The sequence below is a fragment of the Marmota monax genome, unplaced genomic scaffold, assembly GCF_021218885.2.
Source record: "Marmota monax isolate L192 unplaced genomic scaffold, Marmota_monax_Labrador192_F-V1.1 WCK01_AAM20220418_F8-fsc00071, whole genome shotgun sequence".
Classification (NCBI taxonomy): Eukaryota; Metazoa; Chordata; class Mammalia; order Rodentia; family Sciuridae; genus Marmota; species Marmota monax.
Window position 1 is genome coordinate 7,685,027 of NW_026695217.1, and position 22,121 is coordinate 7,707,147.

The following is a 22,121-nucleotide window of genomic DNA, read 5'->3' on the forward strand; positions in this document are numbered from 1 at the left end:
TTATCTTTTCTATGCACCAACTGGACAATGAGGGAGCAGAGAGAAGAGGGTTGGGACAAAGGTCCAGCCAAGGGTTCAGGTAGCACTTAGAAAGTCCGGGGTAGGTAGTCCCTCCGTTCAGGGAATGGGGCTGGGCAGTCTGTGCTCAGGAGAGATTACATTAAGTGCTATGTGGCCAGACTTTGAGGTTGGGTAATCTTCTAGTGCAGCCAGCAAAGAAGGTCAAGGCCAAGAAACAGAAAGTGGCCTGGTCTGTCCCTTGGCCTGAGGACACTCTTGATTTTGGGGCCTTGCTCCCCCAGTCTTAGGAGAGTCAGGGAGAAGGGGAGGGGAGTCGCAGAGGCTGAGAAGAGAGGCCGCGGGCCAAGGGACTGTGCAGGGACGGGCGGCGGGGGAGGAGCCTCCGAGCATCCTCGGGCCGCCGCCGCGGAGCACCATGGGAGAATCTCTCCTCCCTCGGACATGGCGCCTCCCTGCGCGCCGGCAGCGGCTGGTCCGGGCGCCGCGGTCCGCGGGTCCCGGCTGAGGATCGGCTCCAGCGGTGCGGCCGGGGAGGGCGGCGGCGGCGCGGCCCGGGCGCGCGCGCGGTAGGCCAGGCGCCCGCACGGCCAGCGGTCCAGGCGCCGCGGAGGGCCAGCGGCCGGCGCAGGCATGGTGTCCCAGGCGCTGCAGCTGCTCCGGCAGGGCGTGTGGGCCGCGCTCACCGGGGGCTGGTACCACGACCCCGAGCAGAGCCGGTTCACCAACAGCTGCCATCTCTACCTGTGGCTGTTCCTGCTGCTGCTTCCCCTGGCCCTGCACCTGGTGAGTCCTGCATGCCCAGGACGGGCGTGGGGGAGGTAGGGGCCTGGATGGAAAGCGGGTGGGCTGCAGAGGCTCCCCAGGGGCGGGAGCGGTGGGTGTCAGGGGTCAGGGGCAGAGAACTGGGGCCCTGGGGTCAGGGGAAGGGAAGGGTGGAAAGGACTTCGGGGACTCCTGACTCATTAAGAATCGATGCCGGGTGCGGGATGAGTCAGACTCTGCCTGTCGCCGAGCGCTGAGCCGGTGTGGTAAGTGCACAACCCAGGGCTCAGCTGGTTAGCTTAGCATGGTGCTCCGTGTGGAGTACTGTCCAAGGTAATAAGAAGGCTAACTCAAATGCAAGCCTATGTCCATGGCACCCCCCCTTCCTGTTTTGCTTCAAGAAGGCAGATTCAGTTACTCCCTTGCCGTGTCCACACCACTGGGCAGAGCAGCCTGTGGAAAGGTGCCTTGGCTTAGTCTAACCTACTTGAAGTAAACAGGTATTGCAGCCCCTTGTTGGGGCTGGCGCTTTCTCAAGGTTGTGGTAGGCGAGTACTTCTGAATAACTACACAGATGACCTTCTGAGGTGGATTAAATATGCCTACCAAAACAATGGAGAACCTTAGGTGAAAAGCTGTGTGTCATTAAGCTCTGTGCCAAGAACTAGTTCTGATGTCTGCTAAAAGATTTTAATTCTACGACATTATTTCCTCATCTTCTCCATAACAAAAATCTCCAGTGAGTTTGCATGGCTGACAGATTCTGAGTCTGATGTTTGAGGTGGTCAGTGGCTCTCTGCCTTTTTCTTTGCTCTTTTCTTGCAGTTTGTGCAGAGGGTCAGAACTCTGGCTCTGAAAGGGTCTGATGGCTTAAATTTTGGATCCACCTCTACCTCTTTGACCTTAGGGGAAATTACTTAACCTTGTCTGGTTTCTCATTTCCCATCTGTAAAATAAGAAATACAGGGCTGGGGCTGGGACTCAGTGGCAGAGCACTTGCCTAGCATGTGTGGGGCACTGGGTTCCATCCTCAGCACCACATAAAAATAAATAAAATAAAGGTACTGTGTCCATCTACAACTAAAAAATATTTTCAAAAATAAATAAAATAAGAAATACAACAGTATGGGTCTAAGGGGTTGTTGGGGGGATTCAATGAGATACTGCAGGTAAAGCCCTGTGTTGGCTTGACCTGGGACTGGACTCAGTCCTGGGCTTACAGTTCTGGGGAAGTTTAGCCTGGTGTTGGACCTCTCGGAACCTGAGTTTCCTCATTGTTAAAATGGATGTGATGATGATCACTTCACAGGAGAATTAAATAAACTTGTTTATAAAAGCACTTACTACAGAAGTTGCATGGAGACCCTGCAGTAAGTGCAGGTGTCCTTCCATGATTGGGTACATCACTTTCCCTCAGCCTGTGGCCTGGTGTTTGCTCTTTGCCTAGAAGAGGAACTTGGCTGAGTCATAGGGACCCAGGCCTGCATTCAAATCCTGCTGCTGTGGCCTGTTAACTGTTTGCAGGAGCAGCACCTCCCCCAAAGCTTCCCGTTGGCACAGCAGGGGTGGGAGCGTACCCTTCCTTGGTTGCATGTGAGGACTGAGCCCATGAGTAGGAGAAATGCCTTCTCTGTGCTTGGCAGAGTGTGTGCTCACCATAAGAGGGTCTTTGTTTTCCTTCCTCACTTCCCAACTCTATCCTTCAAAGCCCAGTGGTGTGGCCACGAGCTTCTGCCTTGGCTTGCCAGTTCCATGGGGCTGGGCTCGGCTTCTCTTCTCGTGCTGTTAGAAAATCCTACTTCCCATGGTAGGAGGCGCTGTCTGGATTCTGCTGTGTGTATTTCATTGGAACATGTGTGTGTTACCTCCACTCACGTCATGAGCTTTCTGGGGACGTGGGTGTGAATCCTGGTTATTCATCTTGGTCTTCCAGGTGCCTCCCAGAGGGCTTCGTTTGGTTAATGCAGATGTGTAATGAACTGGTCCATCTCTTTCTAGTCTCTCTCTCCACCCAGAAGAAACAGGGACTTTGCTGATAAGGAAAGGTAGGTATCTGCCCTGCAGTTCCCTCCTCAGCAGTAGTCACATTAACACAGAAGGTATGCACCTAGGCATGTTCTGCTGCGTGCACGAGCTCCTTCCTGCAAAGCTTCACTGAACATTTGATGTGTATGAATGAGTGGAATCCTTAATTTCTAATTGTGCTTTATTCAGTACCTTGACTTGTATTCTATTTTTGTACATAGGAAATTCTTTTTAGATAAGTTCCTCTTTAGTGATATTTTAAAATAATTTTTGGAAAAAAATCTGAGGATTTTATAAAGTAAAAAACCTGATGCTTTAAATGATTTTATTCTTATGTTGGATCATTTTGATCAAAACAGTGATGCCAAAATTTTTATATCTTTGTACCAGTGTGTCTTTATCTATTGTAGAAGAATCGTGTGGGGGAGCATTTGTTGTTGTGCTTCTTTTTTTTTTAATATCTCTATTTTATTTATTTATGTGGTGCTGAGGACTGAACCCAGGGCCTCTCACATGTGAAGCGAGCACTCTACCATTGAGCCACAACCCCAGCCCCACTGTGCTTCTTTTTAATCCATCGCCTGTCTTATTCCAACAGTGACTGGCTGTCCATTTCTTACTCTGGCCTTCTGGTCTCCAAAAGCATCCTTAGGAAAGAAAGGTCACTGCCCATACCACAGGTGTGCAAGCACGCTCCCGGGTCCAGGCCTCCACAGGAAGTGCGGAGGATTTGGGCTGATGCCACCCAGGTTCTGTTCTCTGGTCTTGAGGCTTAAATATGTTCCTCTGCACTTCAGTGTGTTCCACTTACAAAATTTTGGTCCAATATGATACCTGATTGCTCACTGGTAACAGGGACTTATTCATGTTATTTAATGTGTCTTGAACCTTTCTGCTGTTTGCACAATTTTGGTTTAAATATCTTTTGTTAAACTTTATTTTATTTATTTGTTTGGGTACCAGGGATTGAACTCAGAGGCATTGACTACTAAGCCACATCCCCAGCCCTATTTTGTATTTTATTTAGAGACAGACTCTTACTAATTGCTTAGCATCATGCCATTACTGAGGCTGGCTTTGAACTCGTGATCCTCCTGCCTCAGCCCCCTAAACCACTGGTATTATAGGTGTGTGCCACCATGCCTGAATATTCTTGTATGGTGTTGAGGATCAAACCAGTGCCTCATGTGTGCTACAGACTCTTACTAATTGCTTAGCATCATGCCATTACTGAGGCTGGCTTTGAACTCGTGATCCTCCTGCCTCAGCCCCCTAAACCACTGGTATTATAGGTGTGTGCCACCATGCCTGACTATTTTTGTATGGTGTTGAGGATCAAACCAGTGCCTCATGTGTGCTAGGCAAGTGCTCTACCACTGAGGTACAATCCCAGCCTGGTTTAATTATCTTACTCAAGATAGTTCCACTGTTGGAAAAACCCACCTTTTAGTTAAATAGAGACTTTGAATATTTAAATAAACATTTTGTTAATTGCTGATTATTGAGACAAACATTTCTAAACTATAGAATTTCCTTAGATTTGTTTGGTAACATGGAAAGTAGTTATTTATTAGCATTTATAAATATTTACTAGAAATGCTTAAAAATGCACAACTAAAAACATTAGGGTAATTTGGGTAATTTTCAAAGAGTTTTAATTTGATTTATTATCAAGCTAATTTTGTTTTAGACAAACTGAAAAATCACCTGTGTCCAGAGATATTTAGACTTCGGTTTTTGCGCACATTTGGTCTATTTTCCGGCATTGACACTGACAGAGGTTCTGGTAGAGTTTGCCCAGTTTAGCCGTGAGCCTGGTGCTGACCTCATGTGAGCTCCAAGGTGCTCCTCTTGTGTCCGAGGACATGTTCCCAGTCTTCCAGTTGTGGTCACCCCACTCCTCCAGACCTTGTCCTCCCATCTATAAAGCAGGGATGGTGGGCTGTATCTGGTAGATCTAGCATCTGAGGTCCAGAGAGAGCAGGCTATCCCCCAACAGTCCACAAGAGAAGAGGTGGCAGGACGTGGGATGATAGCTGAGGTCCAGGGCTTGGCTTTCCTGACATAGAAAGCTGCCTGACATGGTTCACACTAGAGCGTGTTGAGTTCTGGGAAACAGCAGAACCCCTCGGAGTGGGGTTGTGAGGATCGCAAGGCCTCGTGTTTAGGACTTGCTGAGTAGTGACAGAGGCACCTGCGCAGCCTTCACCACCCCACAAGGCCCCAGTGCATGTGATGCCTGGCCTGGCGCCTATGGGGAGGAGGGCGGCCCTTCTCCCTGCAGACAGGCAGCCTGCCCTCCTCATGCCGGGACCTTCCATTCAGCCAGATGGGATCTTTTCCTAGGTCTGCTTTTTAAATTTTGCCTTACAAAGTTTCTTTGGTAAGAACCCCTTCATTTCTAATAGCTGTGATTCTTGCTAAGTGGGATTTTCTGTGACGTCCCAGCACAGCCCTGGGCGTAGAGCAAGCCCTGAGCTCAGGCTGGCAGTTATTTCCCGTGATGGTCTGCGGCCACGCCCCTGTGGGAGCCTCAGGCTCTCTCCTTAGGTCTTGCATTTCCTTGGCCAGATTTCCTTCCATCCGAGCGCCTGCCATGACAGGGACAGTTTCCTCTCTGTTCTAGCTGTGCAAATATATGACTAGTTTCCTGGTGGCTGGATCTGTGCCTGCAGCCCGCCTCCCTCCTGGGGCCTCCTGAGATCCCCCTCAGCCACTGGTCCTGGTTGGGTGGTGCCTTCCTCGGATAAACTGTGTTTCCAAGGGCAGCGTCCAGTGCTCCCGTGCACTGTTGTCTGTGTCACCTGGAGATACGGTTCACTCATGTTCCTCTTTTGCATGAGAGCAGGATCTTGCAGGTGATTGCCATTTTCTGACGTTATCTTGCAAATATTAGTTACAAACATCAGCCAACCTCAGTCTTGCTTTATCTGCTCTAGATCCCTTCCTGCTCCCTGGGGAAGAAAACCACAGGGTGGCTCTTCATGGTGCTCAGATTTTCTTTCTTTATTTTTGGCTAGATCTTCCCCTTAGTACTGCAGTGGTGTTCTGTCACTCTCATGCTGGAACAGGTGATGCTAACGTGCCACTTAAGGTCACACAGGTGCTCTTGTAAGAGCTTTGCATGAACTAAGTCGTCACATCCTTATTGCACTCTGGGGAGGCTCTGTCCCTGTGCCATTTTGCAGCTGATAAAACTGGCACAGAAAGGTGCTTAATGTGTTGATGGATGCACAGCCGGCCACACCCTCACCAAGCCGCTGCAATTCTTACTGGCTGGCCTGTCCCACCTATCACAGGCCACTTCACAGCTCAGGCCTGTATTGCTGTGCATGGGCCCGATGTGCACAAGACACAGAACACTGACAGTGTGCACAAGAGCAGGTGACAGGAGGTGCGCTTGTCTCCATACCTGCCTTATGCGGTCACCTCTGCATACCACCTCGAGTGTTCTTCCAGTGATGCTGTGTGTGCAGGTGGGTGGATGTTTGCAGGTGGGGGCTTCAAGTTCAACCATGAGCACCTTTGTCCCCATTGTCACTTTCCATGTGCTCTGTGGAGTCTTCTCTACCCAAGTGCAAGCATGGACAAGCACTGTGGCTTCCGGTGCCACACCCCATTCCTGTTGTCAGTGACACGCAGACTGGACTTGATCTCAGTGTCTGGCTCCACACACCACCAAAGCTCCAGATGCTCTGGATTCACCAGGCAGGAAGGGCAGGGGGGTGGCCCGTCCTCTTCCCCGCCTTCCCCTTCCCTCACACGGGGGCTGATGCTTCTCATGTCCTTGCCTTGGGGAGCAGCGCCGATAAGCTGTTCTGGGGCTCTTAGGACATGTTCCTGGCTGACTGGCCAGGAGCTTTCCCACGTCCTTGGGGACCTCATTCCCCTTCACAGGTCCTGGGGACCTCACTTCTCTTCCCAGGTCCTCAGGGACTCTGCTCCATTTCCAGGTCACTGGGGACCCTGCTCTCTTCCCAGGCCCTGGGGAACCCCACCCCCTTTCCCAGGTCCTCACAAGATGTCACTCCCCATCCCAGATCCTCATAGACCTCAGTCTTCTTCCTAGTTCCTTAGGGACCCTGCTCCCTTCCCAGGGCCTTGAGGACCTTACTCCCCTTCCCAGGCCCTCGGGAACCCCACCCCTTTTCCCAGATCCTCACAGATGTCACTCCCCGTCCCAGATCCTCCCAGACCTCACTCTTCTTCCCAGGTCCTCGGGGGCCCTGCTCCTTCCCAGGTCCTCGGGGACCTTGCTCTTTGTCTGCGCTGCTCCACCCACCATTCCCTGCAGAGGGCCGCTGTCTCCTCTCCTGGGTCACGCACTCCTTGCCACTCCCAGGCTCCTTCGGGGCAGTGCCCTCTGCTCCAGGGGCCCTCTAGGACAGTACCTAAAACCAACCCAAGCCGGCTCTGGCACACACTAGCCTGTGGATCTCCTCTTCTTTCCCACCACAGTTCAAAGGACAGGTACAGCTCAGCACAGTGCCCATCAAGTCAGGGCAGCTAGCCAGCCAGCGTCCCACCTGCCACCTCTTCTGTGAAGGAATCAGACCACAGTCTACCCGCCACCATTGGGGTGGGGACTCTGGCCCTCGGAGCCCTCCTGTCCTGACTGTGGCCAGAGGACACGCGACTGGCTTCACACCAGGACTTTGTCCTGTCCCCAAACCTTCCAAACCTTCTTACTCCAGCTCTGTCACCTCCTTTTCTGACTGAGGTGTTTAGGGTCATGCAACTCCTGATCTACTTAGAAATTTTTGCCTGTAGTCTGTCTCAGAAATGGCCTTGGGACCTGAGACCTGGGGGCTGTGCCCCATCAGCTCCTCTGTTGCGGTTTTTGTTGGGGGCACGTGGCTGTCCCTGAGCCTGCAGTCTTGTTTCCCACCTGGCAGAGCCCTGCTGTGGACAGCCCCTCACGTCCACCTGAGCCGCTATGCACACAAAGCTTCCTCTGGCTGCTTCGGATTTCAGATGACTTTGACCTACTGTTTGATACTTGAATTTGCATTCAGAGTTGAACCCATGCTGAGATGAAGTGGTGTGTGCTGACAGAACAACCCAGCTTGCAATCGCCTGGACTTTGTCAGACCTATCTTCTATTCACACTGCATGCCCAGTGTGCTCAGTGGGCAGGCCTGGCTAGCAGGGGCTTCCGCTCATTGTGGGCCTTCAGGGACGTGGACTGATTGAAGCTGCACTTTGGGGTGGCTGTCCATCGTCATGCTCACCCCTGACCCTGGCAGGTCATTGCCAGACACTGTGGTGGAGGCAGAGAGAATGGCCTCCTGCACCAACTCTTGAGGCTCCACCTGGAAGTGCCAGATGCGCTTTGCCCTGAGACTTTGAAATCAGGGCAAGTCACATAGCACACTTCACCTCAAGAGAGAAGGGTGAGGCCCACCTGTGCCCTGGGAAGTGCTGGACCATCTGGTGGATGGCACTGTGTCCATGGCAATAGCTAGCCAAGTTTGGGCCTTCTGCTTGTCATTGGGAACAGCAGGAGAGCAGAGTGGCTGCTCTCTCCCTCACAAGGTGGGCAGACACAAGTGGCACGTAACACATGCTACCTAGAGGGAGTTCAGGTGCTCCGTGGTGAAGTTAGGGACCCAATCCCGGCAGTGGCATTCGGGGAAGGGTTCTCAGAAGTCCTAGCTGTTCATCTGACTATGGTGAGGCACCAGCCCGGCCAGGCTGGCGGAGGAGCAGCGTCTCGAGCAGGGGGAGGGCTTGAGCTGGATGGGAGGGTGTCCGGCTAAGCTGAGGAGTGCTGCTTTCCTTGAGGTGGCAGGGCTGCAGAGGAGAAGGTGACCAGGACTGTGGCCCTGGGGGTCTGGGGGTGTTGAGCGTGGCAGGACATGGGCCAGCTTATGCTCTGGAAGACATCTGGCTACAGTTTGGAGACTCAGTCAGACAAGCAGGGCGAGGAAGATGGCGTTGGCCTCTTCTCCAGCCTCACCCTGCATTAAAAATTTATTTCCAGTACTTCAGAAGATTTTAAAAATGGCTGTGATGTCGCAGGGTGGCCTGAGTTTAACGTACCCTAGGTTCCTTGGCTTGTGACTTCTGGCACCTCGCACTAGAAGCTCAGTCCCCTGGTCCCTGCCGACCACCTTCACAGGTCACTCTTGGCCCTAGTGAGGCTACTATGCAAGATGTCATTGAGTGCCAGACACCCCTCAGGGTTCTCCTGTGAAGTTGGAACTGCAGCTGCTCTTTCTGGTGTCCTTTTTCACTGGGTGCGTGGCACGTCACTTCTACCCCCATGAAAGAGGCTGGGTCCTTCTGTGACTCTTATGATTGGGTGACCCTGTCCTTTCTTTCGTTCACCCTGTTTGTTCCTAGCAGTCCCAGTGACAGGTCAGCTCCGTCTGGGGGAGGAATGGTTTGACGCTGTGACGAGTGCTCTGGTGGAAGCCAGGGAGGGCCCCCTTAGGGCGGTCAGGGAGGGCTCACCTGGCAGGTGACCTCGCAGCCGAAGCCTCGAAGGTGAGGAAGGGCGAGCTCGGGGAAGTGTTCAGAGCTGGCAGGTGACAGTGAGGCCCTGGGACACATTTGGAGAGGTTGGTGGGGCTGGGACTCACGGACCTGGTCTGACATGAGAGTTCAGGTTTAATTCTCAGCACAGTGAAATACATTTTTTTTTAAAAATCAGGTCTGAGGTATGATGAGAGTTACTTTTTTATTCCAGTGTTTATTTTAAAAGTTTCCTAACCTGCAGGAGAGCCACAAGATTAACATCCGTGTCCTGAAGTGTGGCTTAGACTCGCCAGTGGTTACACCCACCTCGTCTGCCTAACCTCCTTATTTACAGTTTTAATTTTGCTGCATCATTTCAGAATAAGCATAGACTCCAGGTCACTCTGGGCATAGAGCAAGCCCTGCTAAGAACTCCGGCAGGTACTCAGGGAAAGACACCCCACACATGAGCATCACACTCGGAAGAAGTGATGCACAGCTGTTGTCCAGCCTGAGCCCCTGCACACTTGCCGGGCAATGCCCTCTGTAGCTGGGAGTTCTGTCTTGTTCTTTTGGATCCAGCATTCAGTCAAGGGTCATGCGTGGTTTCTGGCTGCTTGAATGGCTCTTGTTCTTCAAGGCTTTCTCTCCGTGTGGCATTGAAAGTTGTTTTGCCCAAAGGTTGACGTGGACTTTTCTGATTGTTCCCCTGAGACTGGAGGCTGATTGTGCATTTTAAAAAAAATATTTCTTTAGTTGTAGGTGGACACATACCTTTGGTTTATTTATTTTTATGTGGTGCTGAGGATGGAACCCAGTGCCTCACACATGCTAGGCGAATGCTCTACTGTTGAGCCCCACTCTAGCCCCCTGATGGTGCATTTTTTATTATGGTTATGCTATGGAAGTGCCGTGTCCTCATGTCCCACCTCAGAGGGACATGATGTCAGTCCCCCATCCCCCTGACCCTGTGCCTGGTCCTGTTGAGTGTGGCCCCTGGGGAGGGTGGTGTCAGCCAGTCCATGGCAAGGCTGCTGGCCTGCCCTCTGTGTGTGGTGGGCAATCTGTGCAGAAAAGCCTGGACCTCTCCCTCGGTAGCTGCCCCAGAAGCCAGCAGTGCTCACCTAAGGCAGCCCTACATCAGTGGCGAGAACGGGAGTCCCTCGTCCAGTTTTCTTCCTCCCTTTGCCAGCTGTACCCTTCTCTACAGGGCTTTCCCTTCCCGCCCCTTGGCTTGGCTCAGTTTGTTACAAGTGGCCTCAAAGAATGACTTTTTGTCTCGTGGGTATCACCCATTCATGCTGTCTCTCCTGATGTTCAAATTATCCAGAATTTGGCGAGTGGGACCGTGGTCCTCGAACGTGCCCTGGGCTTTCTGCCCCTGCAGGATGCCCTGGGCTTAGCTTGTGCTGTCCCAGACCCAGCCCTGGAAGAATCAGCCGTTTCTCCAGGGAGCCTGATCATGGGTGGTCCATGGCCCCTGGAAACCAGATTAGGGCAGCGATAGTGGTGGTCATAGCTTCCTGGCTGACTTTGCCTCTAGGCCCGTTCCGTGGACAGAGCCAGGACCCTGATTGATCACTGGTTAGATAGCTGATCAATAGTTGAGAGCTGGTGCTGGCATCCGCGGCTTGGGAGAGTCAGCTGCCCCTCATGGCACGACGTGAAACCTGGCCCCTCCAGGGACCTTTCAGTGGGTCTATCTTCACTGTGCCGGGCTGCAGATGGGACCCAGGGCCGGTAGGTCCATCCTTCACCCAGGGTGGAACCAGGGCCTCTCATCACCTGGCTGCAGACTAGACCCAGTGCTGAGTCAGCGGACTCCACCTCCTGGCTCTCCTGCTGGTTCACGTTCCCAGGCTGTGCTAGGCCACACTTAGCACAGTGACCCAGAGCTGCGCCTCTCCCCACTAGGCAGGCCAGCCCCCCCGAAGGCCAGTCCTTCTGTCCCCCTGCTTCCCTGGCCTTCCCTCCCCTTCCCTGGGAAATGCAGCCCAGGGTAACGAGGCCAGCTGCAGCTCCATGGGCTCAGAGGCTCAGGGCACTCTCCTTGTGGGTCCATCCTGGGTGGGGTCCTTGCTTCACTGGGTGCTCATGCCCAGGCCGAAGGAAGCCTCTGGAGGACGGGGCTCTAAGCTCACCTGGTGGAGGAGAGGAGGGCATGGAGGCCGCAGACCACAGTCCACGGCCAGAAGCCAGTGCAGGGACCGAGCTTTGGGGTAGGAGAGCCTGAGCAGAAGGCAGGGGACTCCCCAGCCAGTGCCCTGTCTGCTTCCCTTGCTGCGGAGCATGCTGTGAGGTCACTGGGCCACAGCTGGATGAGGACGGTGTGTGAAGGAGCTCTACCTTGTTGTCATGGGCAGCTGCGGGCTCCCTCTTCACCGTCCCTCTAACTAGCTCTCCAGCCTAGGTCTGTGAAACCCTAACCCTTACGAGGAGGTGCTGGGCTGCTAGCCCCCCACACCTCCCTCTGCTGGAGATCTTAGTCTCCACAGGTTGCTGTGTGAGCGTGGAGCCTGGTGGCTTCCAGGCAGCATCTGGCTTGGCCTGTCACCTGCCTATCAGTCTCATGCTATGTGATCATTCCTCACTTGCTCACTGATTGACATGTGTCTCTGGACTTCTCCTGTGAAGCAGATGCGGCTATTGGGTGGCACACCCTCACCTCACCTTCCCGCACGAGCCCGTTTGGCTCTTTCTTGGCCACGCTGTGCTGTTGGTTTTTCTGTTTCAGGGATGGTCTTTCCTAGATGAGGGACTCCCAGATGGCATGTGCACCAGGTTCACAGGGACCTGGGAGCCCTGTGGGCTGGCTGTGCTATCTGCAGGACCAGTGTGCTCCAGGTGGCAGCTCTCAGGGCTGGCCTCTGGATTCCAGAGACCCCTGGGGAGGGTGAGAGGGTCTCACTGCTCATCCAGCCTGCCCGTGGTGTCCTCTCAGGGTGTCCTCTCCCTGTCCATCCAGGCTGCCCGTGGTTTCCCTTGGGCTCTTGCTCCTGTTCACGGTGGAAGCATCCCTGTTGCTCCTGGCAGTAGTAACTTCCTGTGGCTCCTGTGTGCATCCCAACCCTGAAGGCATCCTTTGCTTGCCGAGGTCAACTGGGTGAGAGGTCAGGGTGGGCAGGGGCCTGGCCCTGCTCCCTGCCCTCTCCTGTTTTGCACAAGTCCCTGCATCTTGTGAGGCAGCGTTATCTTTCTTGGGCCTTCAGATGCCCACGGGACAGCTCAGACCGTGGAAGGACTGATGGAAGGCAGTCGGTGGCTTCCAGACTGCACTGGGTCCTCTGGGCTCCTGCCTGCCCCTCCAGCCCTGCTCACTAGCCCTGCTGCTGCAGAAAGCGAGAAACGAGGAGTTACAAAGCTAATAATGTGAAAGCTGCGACTTGTGCTCAATAACCAGCCCCAAATGGCTTCCAAAGGAGCCTCTGAGGTTCTCCTGCTCTCTCCATCAGGCTTGTCCACCAAATGCGGTCACTGCGGTCCTCTACTGCAGCTCCGTAGCCGTGGTCTTCACCACCATCAAGCTGGTCAGCTACCGCCTGCACCTCATGTTCGATGAGGGAGAAGTGGTCCGGCTGCGACCCGTCCAGCAGAGAGAGGAGCCGGCCAGAGACCGAGAGGCCCGCAGCCAGCGCACCACCACTCCCAAGGACCCACGGTAACTTCCCGCGATCAGAGCGATCAGAGCGCCACAGCGGGCCCTGGACGGTTGCCACTGTAGGAAGAGGGTTCTCACCCACTGTCGTGCACAGTGTCCAGCAGAGCAGGGGGATGCGGTGTGCACTGTGCGTACCAACGGTGCACTCAAGCATGCGGGGGACCTCCTGTCAGGGGGCGTGGCTGTCCGGGGCAGTGGAGGGGGGCGTGGCTGCCCTAGTGCCTGGCCCTGCAGCACCCCCTGGGGTCACTGCTGCGGGGTCTCCTGCTCCAGGACTCCGTCCTGCCGCACAGATGCTCACACATGTCCATGTTTTAAGGAGCAGCGTTGGTGTCCTGCCAGGGTGCCCAGGTGACCATGCACTCATCACGGTCACCGTTCTGGTGTCAAACATTGTCCCAAAGCGTGTCTTATCACTTTAAAGCCACTTAAACAGGACACTGTGTACCAGGAAAGCGAGGAAAGGGCCCCGGGAAGAGGCAGCTTGAGCAGTCCTGGTAGGGCTGCCGACCTGCGTGGTCACCCGGCTGCTCTTGTACTTCTCTCCTTGGGTCAGCAGTGACCAGCAGACAGGCAGCGGCAGCGGCAAGAAGGAAGAGGTCCTGGGAAGTCTGGCCACGCCCCCACTGCGCTGCAGCTCCCGAGGGCAGAGCCTGCACTCACGTCACTCCTCAGGGCAATCGGCCAGTGTCCCCTCGCATCACTCCTCTGCCCAGTCGGTCAGTGTCCCCTCGGTTTCTGTCTCTTCCCATAGTTCCGGGTGGAACCCCTAGAATGTGAGTGTGCGGAGTGGTAGTGTCACCCTGAGTATTGCTGGCCCCCTGCCTGCACCTCTGGCTGCGGAAGTGGCCTGACTGTGCCATGGACTGTCAAACTCACAGCCCTTGGTTCAAAGCCCACCGCAGCCTCCTCCGCTGTCTGGCCCTTGCAGGGCACCCTGAAGCATAGGCCTTTGCTTTCTGCTCCCTTCTCCAGTCTGCTGCCCTTAGGTTGTGTTTTTGTGATGCCTTCACTTGGAATGAACTACACCTCCTACTGCTTTCCACTGTCATTCACACTGGTCTCTTGGAAAGTCAATAAGTCACTTTTTTTAGAGTAACTTCATTGGGATCTAGAACTAGGTATGAGGTGTGCTATACTTAATAATGAATTAGTATTCATTAGTATTAAGTAGGAATTAGTATATAATAAGTAATGAATTCCTTAAGAAGGAACAATAATGTTATTCCTTCTCCTTTTACTTTTTAATTAGCAGACCCCCTTTGTTACTGTACAGTTGCCTTGGTAGGATGCCAGCCCTTAGGGACATTGTGTATCCACCTGTCCTCCCTGTTTTATGGAAGCTTAAGGAGGGTGGACACTGAGGTGTCTCTTCCCTCTGTGCTGTTCAGAAACACAGTGGCCGCGTCAGCAGCCACTGCCTGGAAATGTGTGAGGAGCTGAGTTGCATATTGATTTTTGTTTTCTATTTGCTTAGGAGTTGCCAGTGCAGGAAACCGTGGACGGCCTCCAAGGTAGAGTACTGTCACTCTCAGCAGCTCATCTCGGCACTGTCTTCAGCACAGTGAAAAGCACCGCATGAAACAGAAGCCAGTGTGCTCCCTGGCAGGGAGGCTCACCAGGATGGTGCGGTGCTGTCGACTGCAGTCTGAACTTTCATGATTTCCCATCAGAACTTAGATTCCTGTCTATGCTCAATTGAGACATTTGATTGACGCTTTTCACTGTCGTTCCTGCCTGCTGGGCCTTGTTTTCGTGTGGCTGTATCAGTGGAGATGTCGTGGAAGACTTCCTCGGCTTCAGGGTTCTCAGTGTGGTGCTCATGCTAGAAGTGGTGGGAGAGACTCGGTAGCCTGATGCCTGCCTGCGTTTCTTTTAAGCTGCACATTTTGTTTTGGAGAACTTAATTTTAACCTAGAGATTTGTTTTACTTTTTTAACTAGAATTTAAAACGACATTTCTTTTCCATCCTTCATCTCCACTCCTTCATAGAGAAGGGAGGCTTTTGTCTGCATGGCTGCTGCTGAGATGCATGCGCTGTGGTCGGGTTGGAAAGCAAGTCAGGGGCACACGGTTCATAACAGGGTCCCTTCACATCCACTTTCACACACCCCTCTGTTCACATCAGGCCGCGCAGTCTTCCAGTCGGGGTGCTGTGCCTGTTGCCTGGTCCCCTTGCTCCTCTGAATGACGGCTCCTGCTGCGTGCCCCCACCTTTCCCATGGAGACCCTCCCTCTCTGCCCACACTGGGAATTGCAACAGAGGTTTCCACGTCATTCCGCCCCAGGTCAGCACGGGAAGTGTAGCGGTGGCTTCTAACTCACTTGGGAGCACCAGGTCAGGGTTTTCCCAGCATCCCTGCACTAAAGCACTGTGTCAAGTCTTCCTTGGTGCAGTCCTGTCAGACACCATGCTAGCACACAGCTCTGGCTGTTGGTAAAAGGCTCAGTGGCTTTCTGTCTTAGAATCTTATTGTGGTATAATTCATACACCACAAAGTTTACCATTTAATGTGTGCAGTTCAGTGGCTTTTAGTGCATCCAGAATTGCCTGTTCACTACCACAATAAATCTTAGAATAGCTTCATTACCTTAGAAGGAAACCCAGACCACTGAGCCGTCACCATTAGCCCCCTCTCCTCTAGTCAAAGGAGCCACCAGCCTGTTGTCCGTCTTGGTAGAGTTGTCTGTTCTGGACAGCTCAAGAAACAGAATCACAGAGCATGCGGTCGTTTGTGACTGGCTTCTTTCAACTGGCCTAATATTCTCAAGGGTCATCCATGCTGTGGCATGTATCCATTCCTTTTTACTGTGGAATAATATTCCTTGAAGTGGATTTGCCAAGTTTTATGTATCTGTTTTATCAGTTGATCAACATTTGGGTCACTCGAACTCTTTGGCTATTTGAATAATGCTGCCATGAACATTCATGGACAAGCATTTGTGTGGATGTCTGTCTTCATTTCTCTTGGGTGTCTACCTGGGTCTTTTGTAACTCAGTCTAGTCATGGGAGGAGCTGCCAGACTGGAAGAAAGTGTACCCTTTCCATCTCCATCCTTGGCGTCTGAGGTGATGGTGCGTCCTTGTCCTTGACAACACTTGTTATTATCTATCTCATGGCTGTGGAGTGGTGTCTCATTATGGCTTTGATTGGCATTTGTCCACCAACTAATAATAACATTCTCATCATTGTAATGATCTCTAGAGAAGTATACATTCAAGTCCTCTGCCCGCTTTTTAATTGGCTTATCTCAGCTGCTGAGCTGTGAGAGTCCTCTATGTGTTTGGGGTAGCAGTCCTTTCTCAGACATGATGTATGGTCTACAAATATTTTCTCCCATTCTTGGAGTTGTCTTGTCACTTTCTTAGTGGATCCTTTGAAGCCCAGAGTCTTTATTTTTCATAAAGTCCAGATTATTTCTTGCTTCTTCCATTGCTGGCGGGTGCTGTGTCTTGGTCACTATGACTGATTCTGAGGCCATAAAGACGTGTTCCTGGGTTACCTTCTGAGGACCTGGTAGCTTCAACTTCTGCATTAGTTCTGTGGTCCCCTCTGAGTTCTTTCTATGAGGGAGGGAAGGGCTGGCTCTGTTCTTTGGTACACGTCGTCCCAACACTGTTTGTTGACAATGCTCTTTCCTCACCGACACGCCTCAGGACCTCATGTGTTGAGAGTGTAGGTAAGGGTTAACGCTCCATCTACGTCTCTGTCCTTAGGGCCAGCACCACAGTATTTGGATTACTTTAGCTGTGTAATGGGCTATGAAATTGAGAAATGGAGGCTTCTCTCTTTTTTTTTCCAGACTATTTTAGCTTTTCTGGATTCCTCACATTTCCATGTGATCTATTAATTTCTGCATAAAGACAGACTGGGATTTTTTAAAGGACTGTGTTGAATCTGTAGCTGCAGAAATGCAGAGCGTATTCCCACCTTAGCATGTTCCTTGCCTTCTGCAATCACACAGTCTCTCTCCCATGTATTTGGATCTTTCTTTTAATGATGCTCTTTAGTCTTTAGTGCATGAGCATTGCATTTATTCTGTCTGACCTATTCCCGAGCACTTTATTATTCTAGATGCTATGACTAGAATTGTGTTCTTAGTTTTATTTCAGATTGTTCATTGCTAGTGTGGAAATATAATTGATTTTTTTACATAGATTGTTTTTTTTTTGGTACAAAGGGATGGAACCCAGGTCCTCACACATGCTAGGTAAATGCTCAACCCCTGAGCTACATCCGCAGCCCTTTTTATATTTTATCTTTATGCATGGTCCTGCTAAGTTGCTGAGGCTGGCCTTGAACTTGGGGTCACTTGTGGTCCTCCTGTCTCAGCCTCCTAAGTTGCTGGGATTACAGTTGTGCACCACTGTGCCCAGCCCTATACATTGATTTTTATATGCACACACTTCCTGAAATTCTTTATTAGGTCTAATAGTTTTTTTTGGTGGACTTCTTAGGACTTCTGTCTATAAGATGATGGTATCTGTGGAGACACTTTTCCTCTTCTCTTTCTGGCCTGGCTCTGGCTAGAGTTCCTAGGACCATGTTGATCAGAGGTGGTGAGCATGACCTCATGGTCTTGTTCCTACTTCATGGAACAAAGCTTCAGTCTCTCTTTTCAGTATGATGTTGGCTTTGAGTGTTTCCTAAAGGCCGTTGTCAGGTCTAGGATGTGCCCTGAGGATCCTAGATTGTGCTGTTATTGTGAAAGGTGTTGGATTTGGTCAAGTGCTTTTTCTGCATCTGTTGACAGGATCGTGCAGTTTCTGTCAGTGTCCTTCTGAGGCCTCTGTCTCAGTGACGTGGGCGTTTATGTCTACAGACCAGGAGGTCTAGGCAGCGGTTCTAATGGGAGGTTTCGCTTCCCAGGGACATGTGATGATGTCAGGGTCATCGCTGGCCCACCTGGGGGTAGAGTGCCACTGAGAGCAAGTGGGTGGAAGCCAGGAAGGTTGCACAGGACGGGTTCCTGCAGCACAGGGCCATCTAGTCTGAGATGCGGGCAGTGCGGGAATTCCTCATGTCTTAGGTGGACTACGCAACTCGCTCAAGGTGCCCAGCCAGATATGTTGGATGAGGCGCACGGCTCCGCTGGCCAGGGCCCAGTCCAGCCAGAGGCCACTCCTGTCAGGTGGACCTGCCCTGAGGTCGCTGTCACGCTCATTGAGGTATGAGAACCATGGCAGACATTTTAGGAGCGGTCACCTGTTGGAAGTGACGTTGCTAGAAATAAGCTCCTGTCACATCATTGTTATGCTGTCCTTGGTCTTGTCCTGTCCCTGGGTGCTCTCGCCCTGGGATGTCACCCACTCCCATACCCTGTGTTGTTTGCCCCAGGTGTCCTCCTCTTGGAAGCCCAACCCAGGGCACCAGCGTCATGCCCTGCACCAGGCGTCAAGATGGACAGCTCCCCTGTTTCTGAAGGGCACCGGCCCGAGCCCACCCCCAGGTCAGCACCACCAGTGAAGCCAGTCACTGCAGAAGCCCTCTTCCCCAGGCGAGGCCAGGCAGGAGGAGGCCAGGCGCGAGGAGGCCAGGCACAGCACCCGGCCCGCCACAGATCCGAGGGTGGCCTGGTGGACAGCGGAGCCCTGAGGAAGCTGCCGCCCCTGTCCCTATCCCAGTACGACCTTCTAGAAACAGACGTCTCCTTCCAGCCCTGGGGCAGCGAGAACTCAGTCCTGATTCCAGAACCCACGCACCGTCCACCGGGCTGCACAAGGGAGCCCCTGCAGAGCACATCCCCCCAGGGCAGCCTGAGCAGCAGCTGTCCTCAGTGCCACACGGTCACAGCCAAGCCTGCAGAGGAGCCGGGGGACACTTCCTGTCAGGTGGACCTGCCCCGCTCTGACAGTGAGGTCGCTGTCACACTCATCGACACTTCTCAGCCTGGGGACCCCCTGAGTCTGCACGAACCTATTAGAATTGTCATCACAATGAGCAGCACCCCGAACTCCATGACAGACTTGGAGAGCTCCCTGCACCTACAGGCAACGGGCACTCACAGGACCGGTCTCAGGTCTGACGCAGAGCCAGCTGCCCCAGGAGCGGACAGCCCGCTGAGCACCGAGCAGGTCAGAGTTCCCACCATCACCCTGGAACTCTCTGAGGACCGGGGAGGAGGCATCCCAGGTCCCCAGGGCCACAGGACTGAAGGGAGCCCCGAGGGATGGCAGGTGGAATCGTCTTCACATCAGTGTTCTGACTATGGATCCGGGGAGGGGGCCAGTGCCACCAGGGACTATAGTCCTGCCCAGAAGCCCACCTGGGAAACGGCCCCCACACTCCCACCTGATGCAGCCTCCCCGTCGGAGGGGGGCAGCGATGGCCAGGCCAGGCTGGACCCGTCCTCTTGTAAGAGACATGCCCGTGTGTTCAGTGTGGACAGTGGGACGGATGTCTTCCTGAGCAGACGCTCCACAGACGTGGCTGGCGACAAGGAGAAAACCATGCCGACCTCCAAATCCGACCTGGAGGCCAAAGAAGGTCAGATGCCCAACGAGTCCAGCTTCCTGGAGTTCGTCTCCCTCATAGAGTCCATCGGTACTGCCAAGGTGGCGGCCCCTGGACAGCCGAAGGGCCCGGCAGAGCAGAGTGGAGATGGCCGGCTTCCTGCAGGTGCGACCCGCCCCGCCCTCTGCGGGTGGCAGCACAGGAGGCAGTGTCTCGCCGTGCCGTCCACCCTGTGACCTGGCCTGGCATGTAGTGGGAAAGCTGTGGGGCAGCCGTAGGGCAGCAGTGGGTCCTTGGCTTTTCCATCAGTAGTGGTTGCGTGGGCCAACCCTATGCTGTAGTGAGCACGTTCCCGGGCCTGGGCTGGGAGGGCCTGGTCCCAAATGCTTGGGACCAGACTGTTGGCAGTTTGGGATTTTTTCAGATTTTGGAATATTTACTCATATACGTGAGACATCTCAGGGCAAAGACCCGAGTCTAAACACGACATCGTGTTTCTTTTGAGACACGGTGCAGGTCCACATAGGCCTCAGGCCCAGAGCCTGATGCCCATTGGTTGTGGTCTGTCACATGAGGCCAGGTGTGGATTTTTTCTCCTGTCCTGTTAGGTAGCTCAAGAAGTTTTGGATCTTGGAACATTTTGGATTTGGGATTTTCAGGTTAGAGATGCCCTACCTGCTGGGGTTACTTGACCAGGAGACATAAGCCATTACGGTGAATTTGGGGCTTTTCTAGAAGGCAAGAATATTTATTTCCAGGGGAATAAGCAGTGATATTTTACTGCGGTGATAAGAACTAGAATAGGTGTCTTTCCCATTATGGAAGAGATCACGGAAAAGTGGACCTTGAGGCCAGCTTCCCTTCCTCAAGTCCACGTTTCTTGCTGGATTTCACCTCCAAGTGCAGAGTCCCCGGTGAAGCCAACTTGCCATCCTGGTGCCACCAGAGCTCCTGCAGCTCTTCATTCATGCCCGGCCTGTTTCCCAGCAGGCTGTGTGCGTGCCCAGGGTCAGTACCTCAGGGAAGGCCTGGGAGGGATCCATCCTGTCTATGGAGCCCTGTGTGGGGTCCGTCCTGTCTGTGGTCATTGGCTGTCCTCATCTGCAGGTGTGGCTCAGGCCCACTGTCCCAAGTCAGTCTGATCCGTCTAGGGAGAGCGGGATCCAGGCAGGGTCCCAGGCAGCCTCCCTGTTCAGAAAGGGCCTCAGTTTCCTTATCAATAACACAATATGCTCAAATTTTTATGGAGCCTTTTAGCATTAAGCCTCCTCAGTTCTGTGCTGCTTGGAGCATATCATCCTGCAGACCCCGAGTCTGGCTGGTGCCTGTGTAACAGGCTGCTGTCTACGAGCTGTGCTTGCCCAGGTGACTCGTTTCCTTGGCTGTGGCTGCAGCACTTTTTCTTTGCCTCCGGCCTTTTGTGTCCTCGGGCCTCTGCCCACTACCTACTGGCAGCTCTGAGCAACTTCCTCCCATTCAACCAAATATTTCCTGAACGAGCGTAGTCAGTACATAAAAGTAGGGGTGACCCTTTGTGAAATGAGGCCTGATGGGGATCCTTGGTCCCAGGAATCTGGAGGCAGCTGAGCAGAGGTGGCACAGTCTATGTGACTGGTTGGGACCCTGTGTTCCATACTCTCTGGTTGCTCTTAGGTTGCAAAGGGAGACCTTAGGGACACTGCAGTTGCTGATCAGGTCCTGGCCACCTGGAGCTGACCACCACCCCATGCTCGGCTTCCAGGATACTCTGCAAGCAGTAGTGTCTGCCTTCCCACAAGCCTGACCTTTGGATGTCCTGATGGCTTCCTGGGCTGGTGCCTAGAGAGAGTATGCTCAATTCCTAGGCTAGGGGCCACAGATGGTGGGTCAGAGCCCTGTGTCTGTGTATATTGTCTGGTCATTGTCCCTTTGTAAATTCAGTCTCTTTACTTCTAGAAATTTCTAAGAAAGTAATCATCAAGGTATATAAAGATGTTAATGGAAGAATTGTCTCTAATTTAGAAAATCAAAACAACCCGATTTGCCATAATGATCTGGTTAAATATATCACACTGTATCAATGTAATATTACATAACTGCTGTTTTTGGATGATGTAGAAGAATATCTGGAATATTAAATATTGTAATGCATTAAGGTAATTACAATAGGTATAAGAGCATCTTTATTACTACTTCATTTCAGTAAAAAATATGTGTATTCTAGGAGAAAAAGACAGTGGGGTATGGGTGAAATGGGCCCTGGTGTAATTACCAGGATGGCAAGATCAGGAGTGATTTAAACTTTTATTTTTCTCTGGTTTTTATACAAAGTGAATGTGTAGCATTTTTTATAAACAGAAATATTCCTATAAATGTTTTTAAGGGTAAAGGAAAAAAGTCCATATGCTGATCTCACAAGGACCTATGGGAGACCCAGGTAGGACAGAGGTGGATGGAGGGGCTCCAGCAGGTGGAGGGAGCGCCATCTCCACAGGGCCTCTGGGGCTTTTCTGTGGCCCATCGCTGGCCACCACTGTTTCTGTGCTGGCCCTTCCTCTCGCAGGCCCTGCCTGATGGTCAGGAGCCTCCATCCTGACAGGAGCCACATCACATAGGGCTGGGAGGCTTGACTTCATAGAACCAGCAGCTTCCTCAGGGTGCTGGACGGCTGAGGGTTGGGGACTTGGTCATGTGTGTAGCAGCATCTTAATGCCCATGGATGGGTCTCTGTACAACCACTGTGGGCTGAGGACAGTTCACCT

The 22,121-nt window shown here is 52.7% G+C and overlaps 1 protein-coding gene across 3 annotated transcripts in view; it reads left to right on the forward strand.

The window, feature by feature from the left end:
* Positions 1-651: 651 nt before the first annotated feature.
* Positions 652-22,121, forward strand: part of Pcnx2 (pecanex 2) — a 174,478-nt gene continuing 153,008 nt past the window's right edge. For 2 of the 3 annotated variants that reach the window (XM_058575011.1, XM_058575013.1), the window contains exons 1-5: positions 652-804; positions 12,720-12,925; positions 13,482-13,644; positions 14,403-14,439; positions 18,265-19,545. In XM_058575011.1, coding sequence (XP_058430994.1) covers positions 652-804; positions 12,720-12,925; positions 13,482-13,644; positions 14,403-14,439; positions 18,265-19,545 — 1,840 coding nt within the window. The remainder of the gene's footprint in view (positions 805-12,719; positions 12,926-13,481; positions 13,645-14,402; positions 14,440-18,264; positions 19,546-22,121) is intronic. The other variant, XM_058575012.1, reaches the window with a different exon arrangement.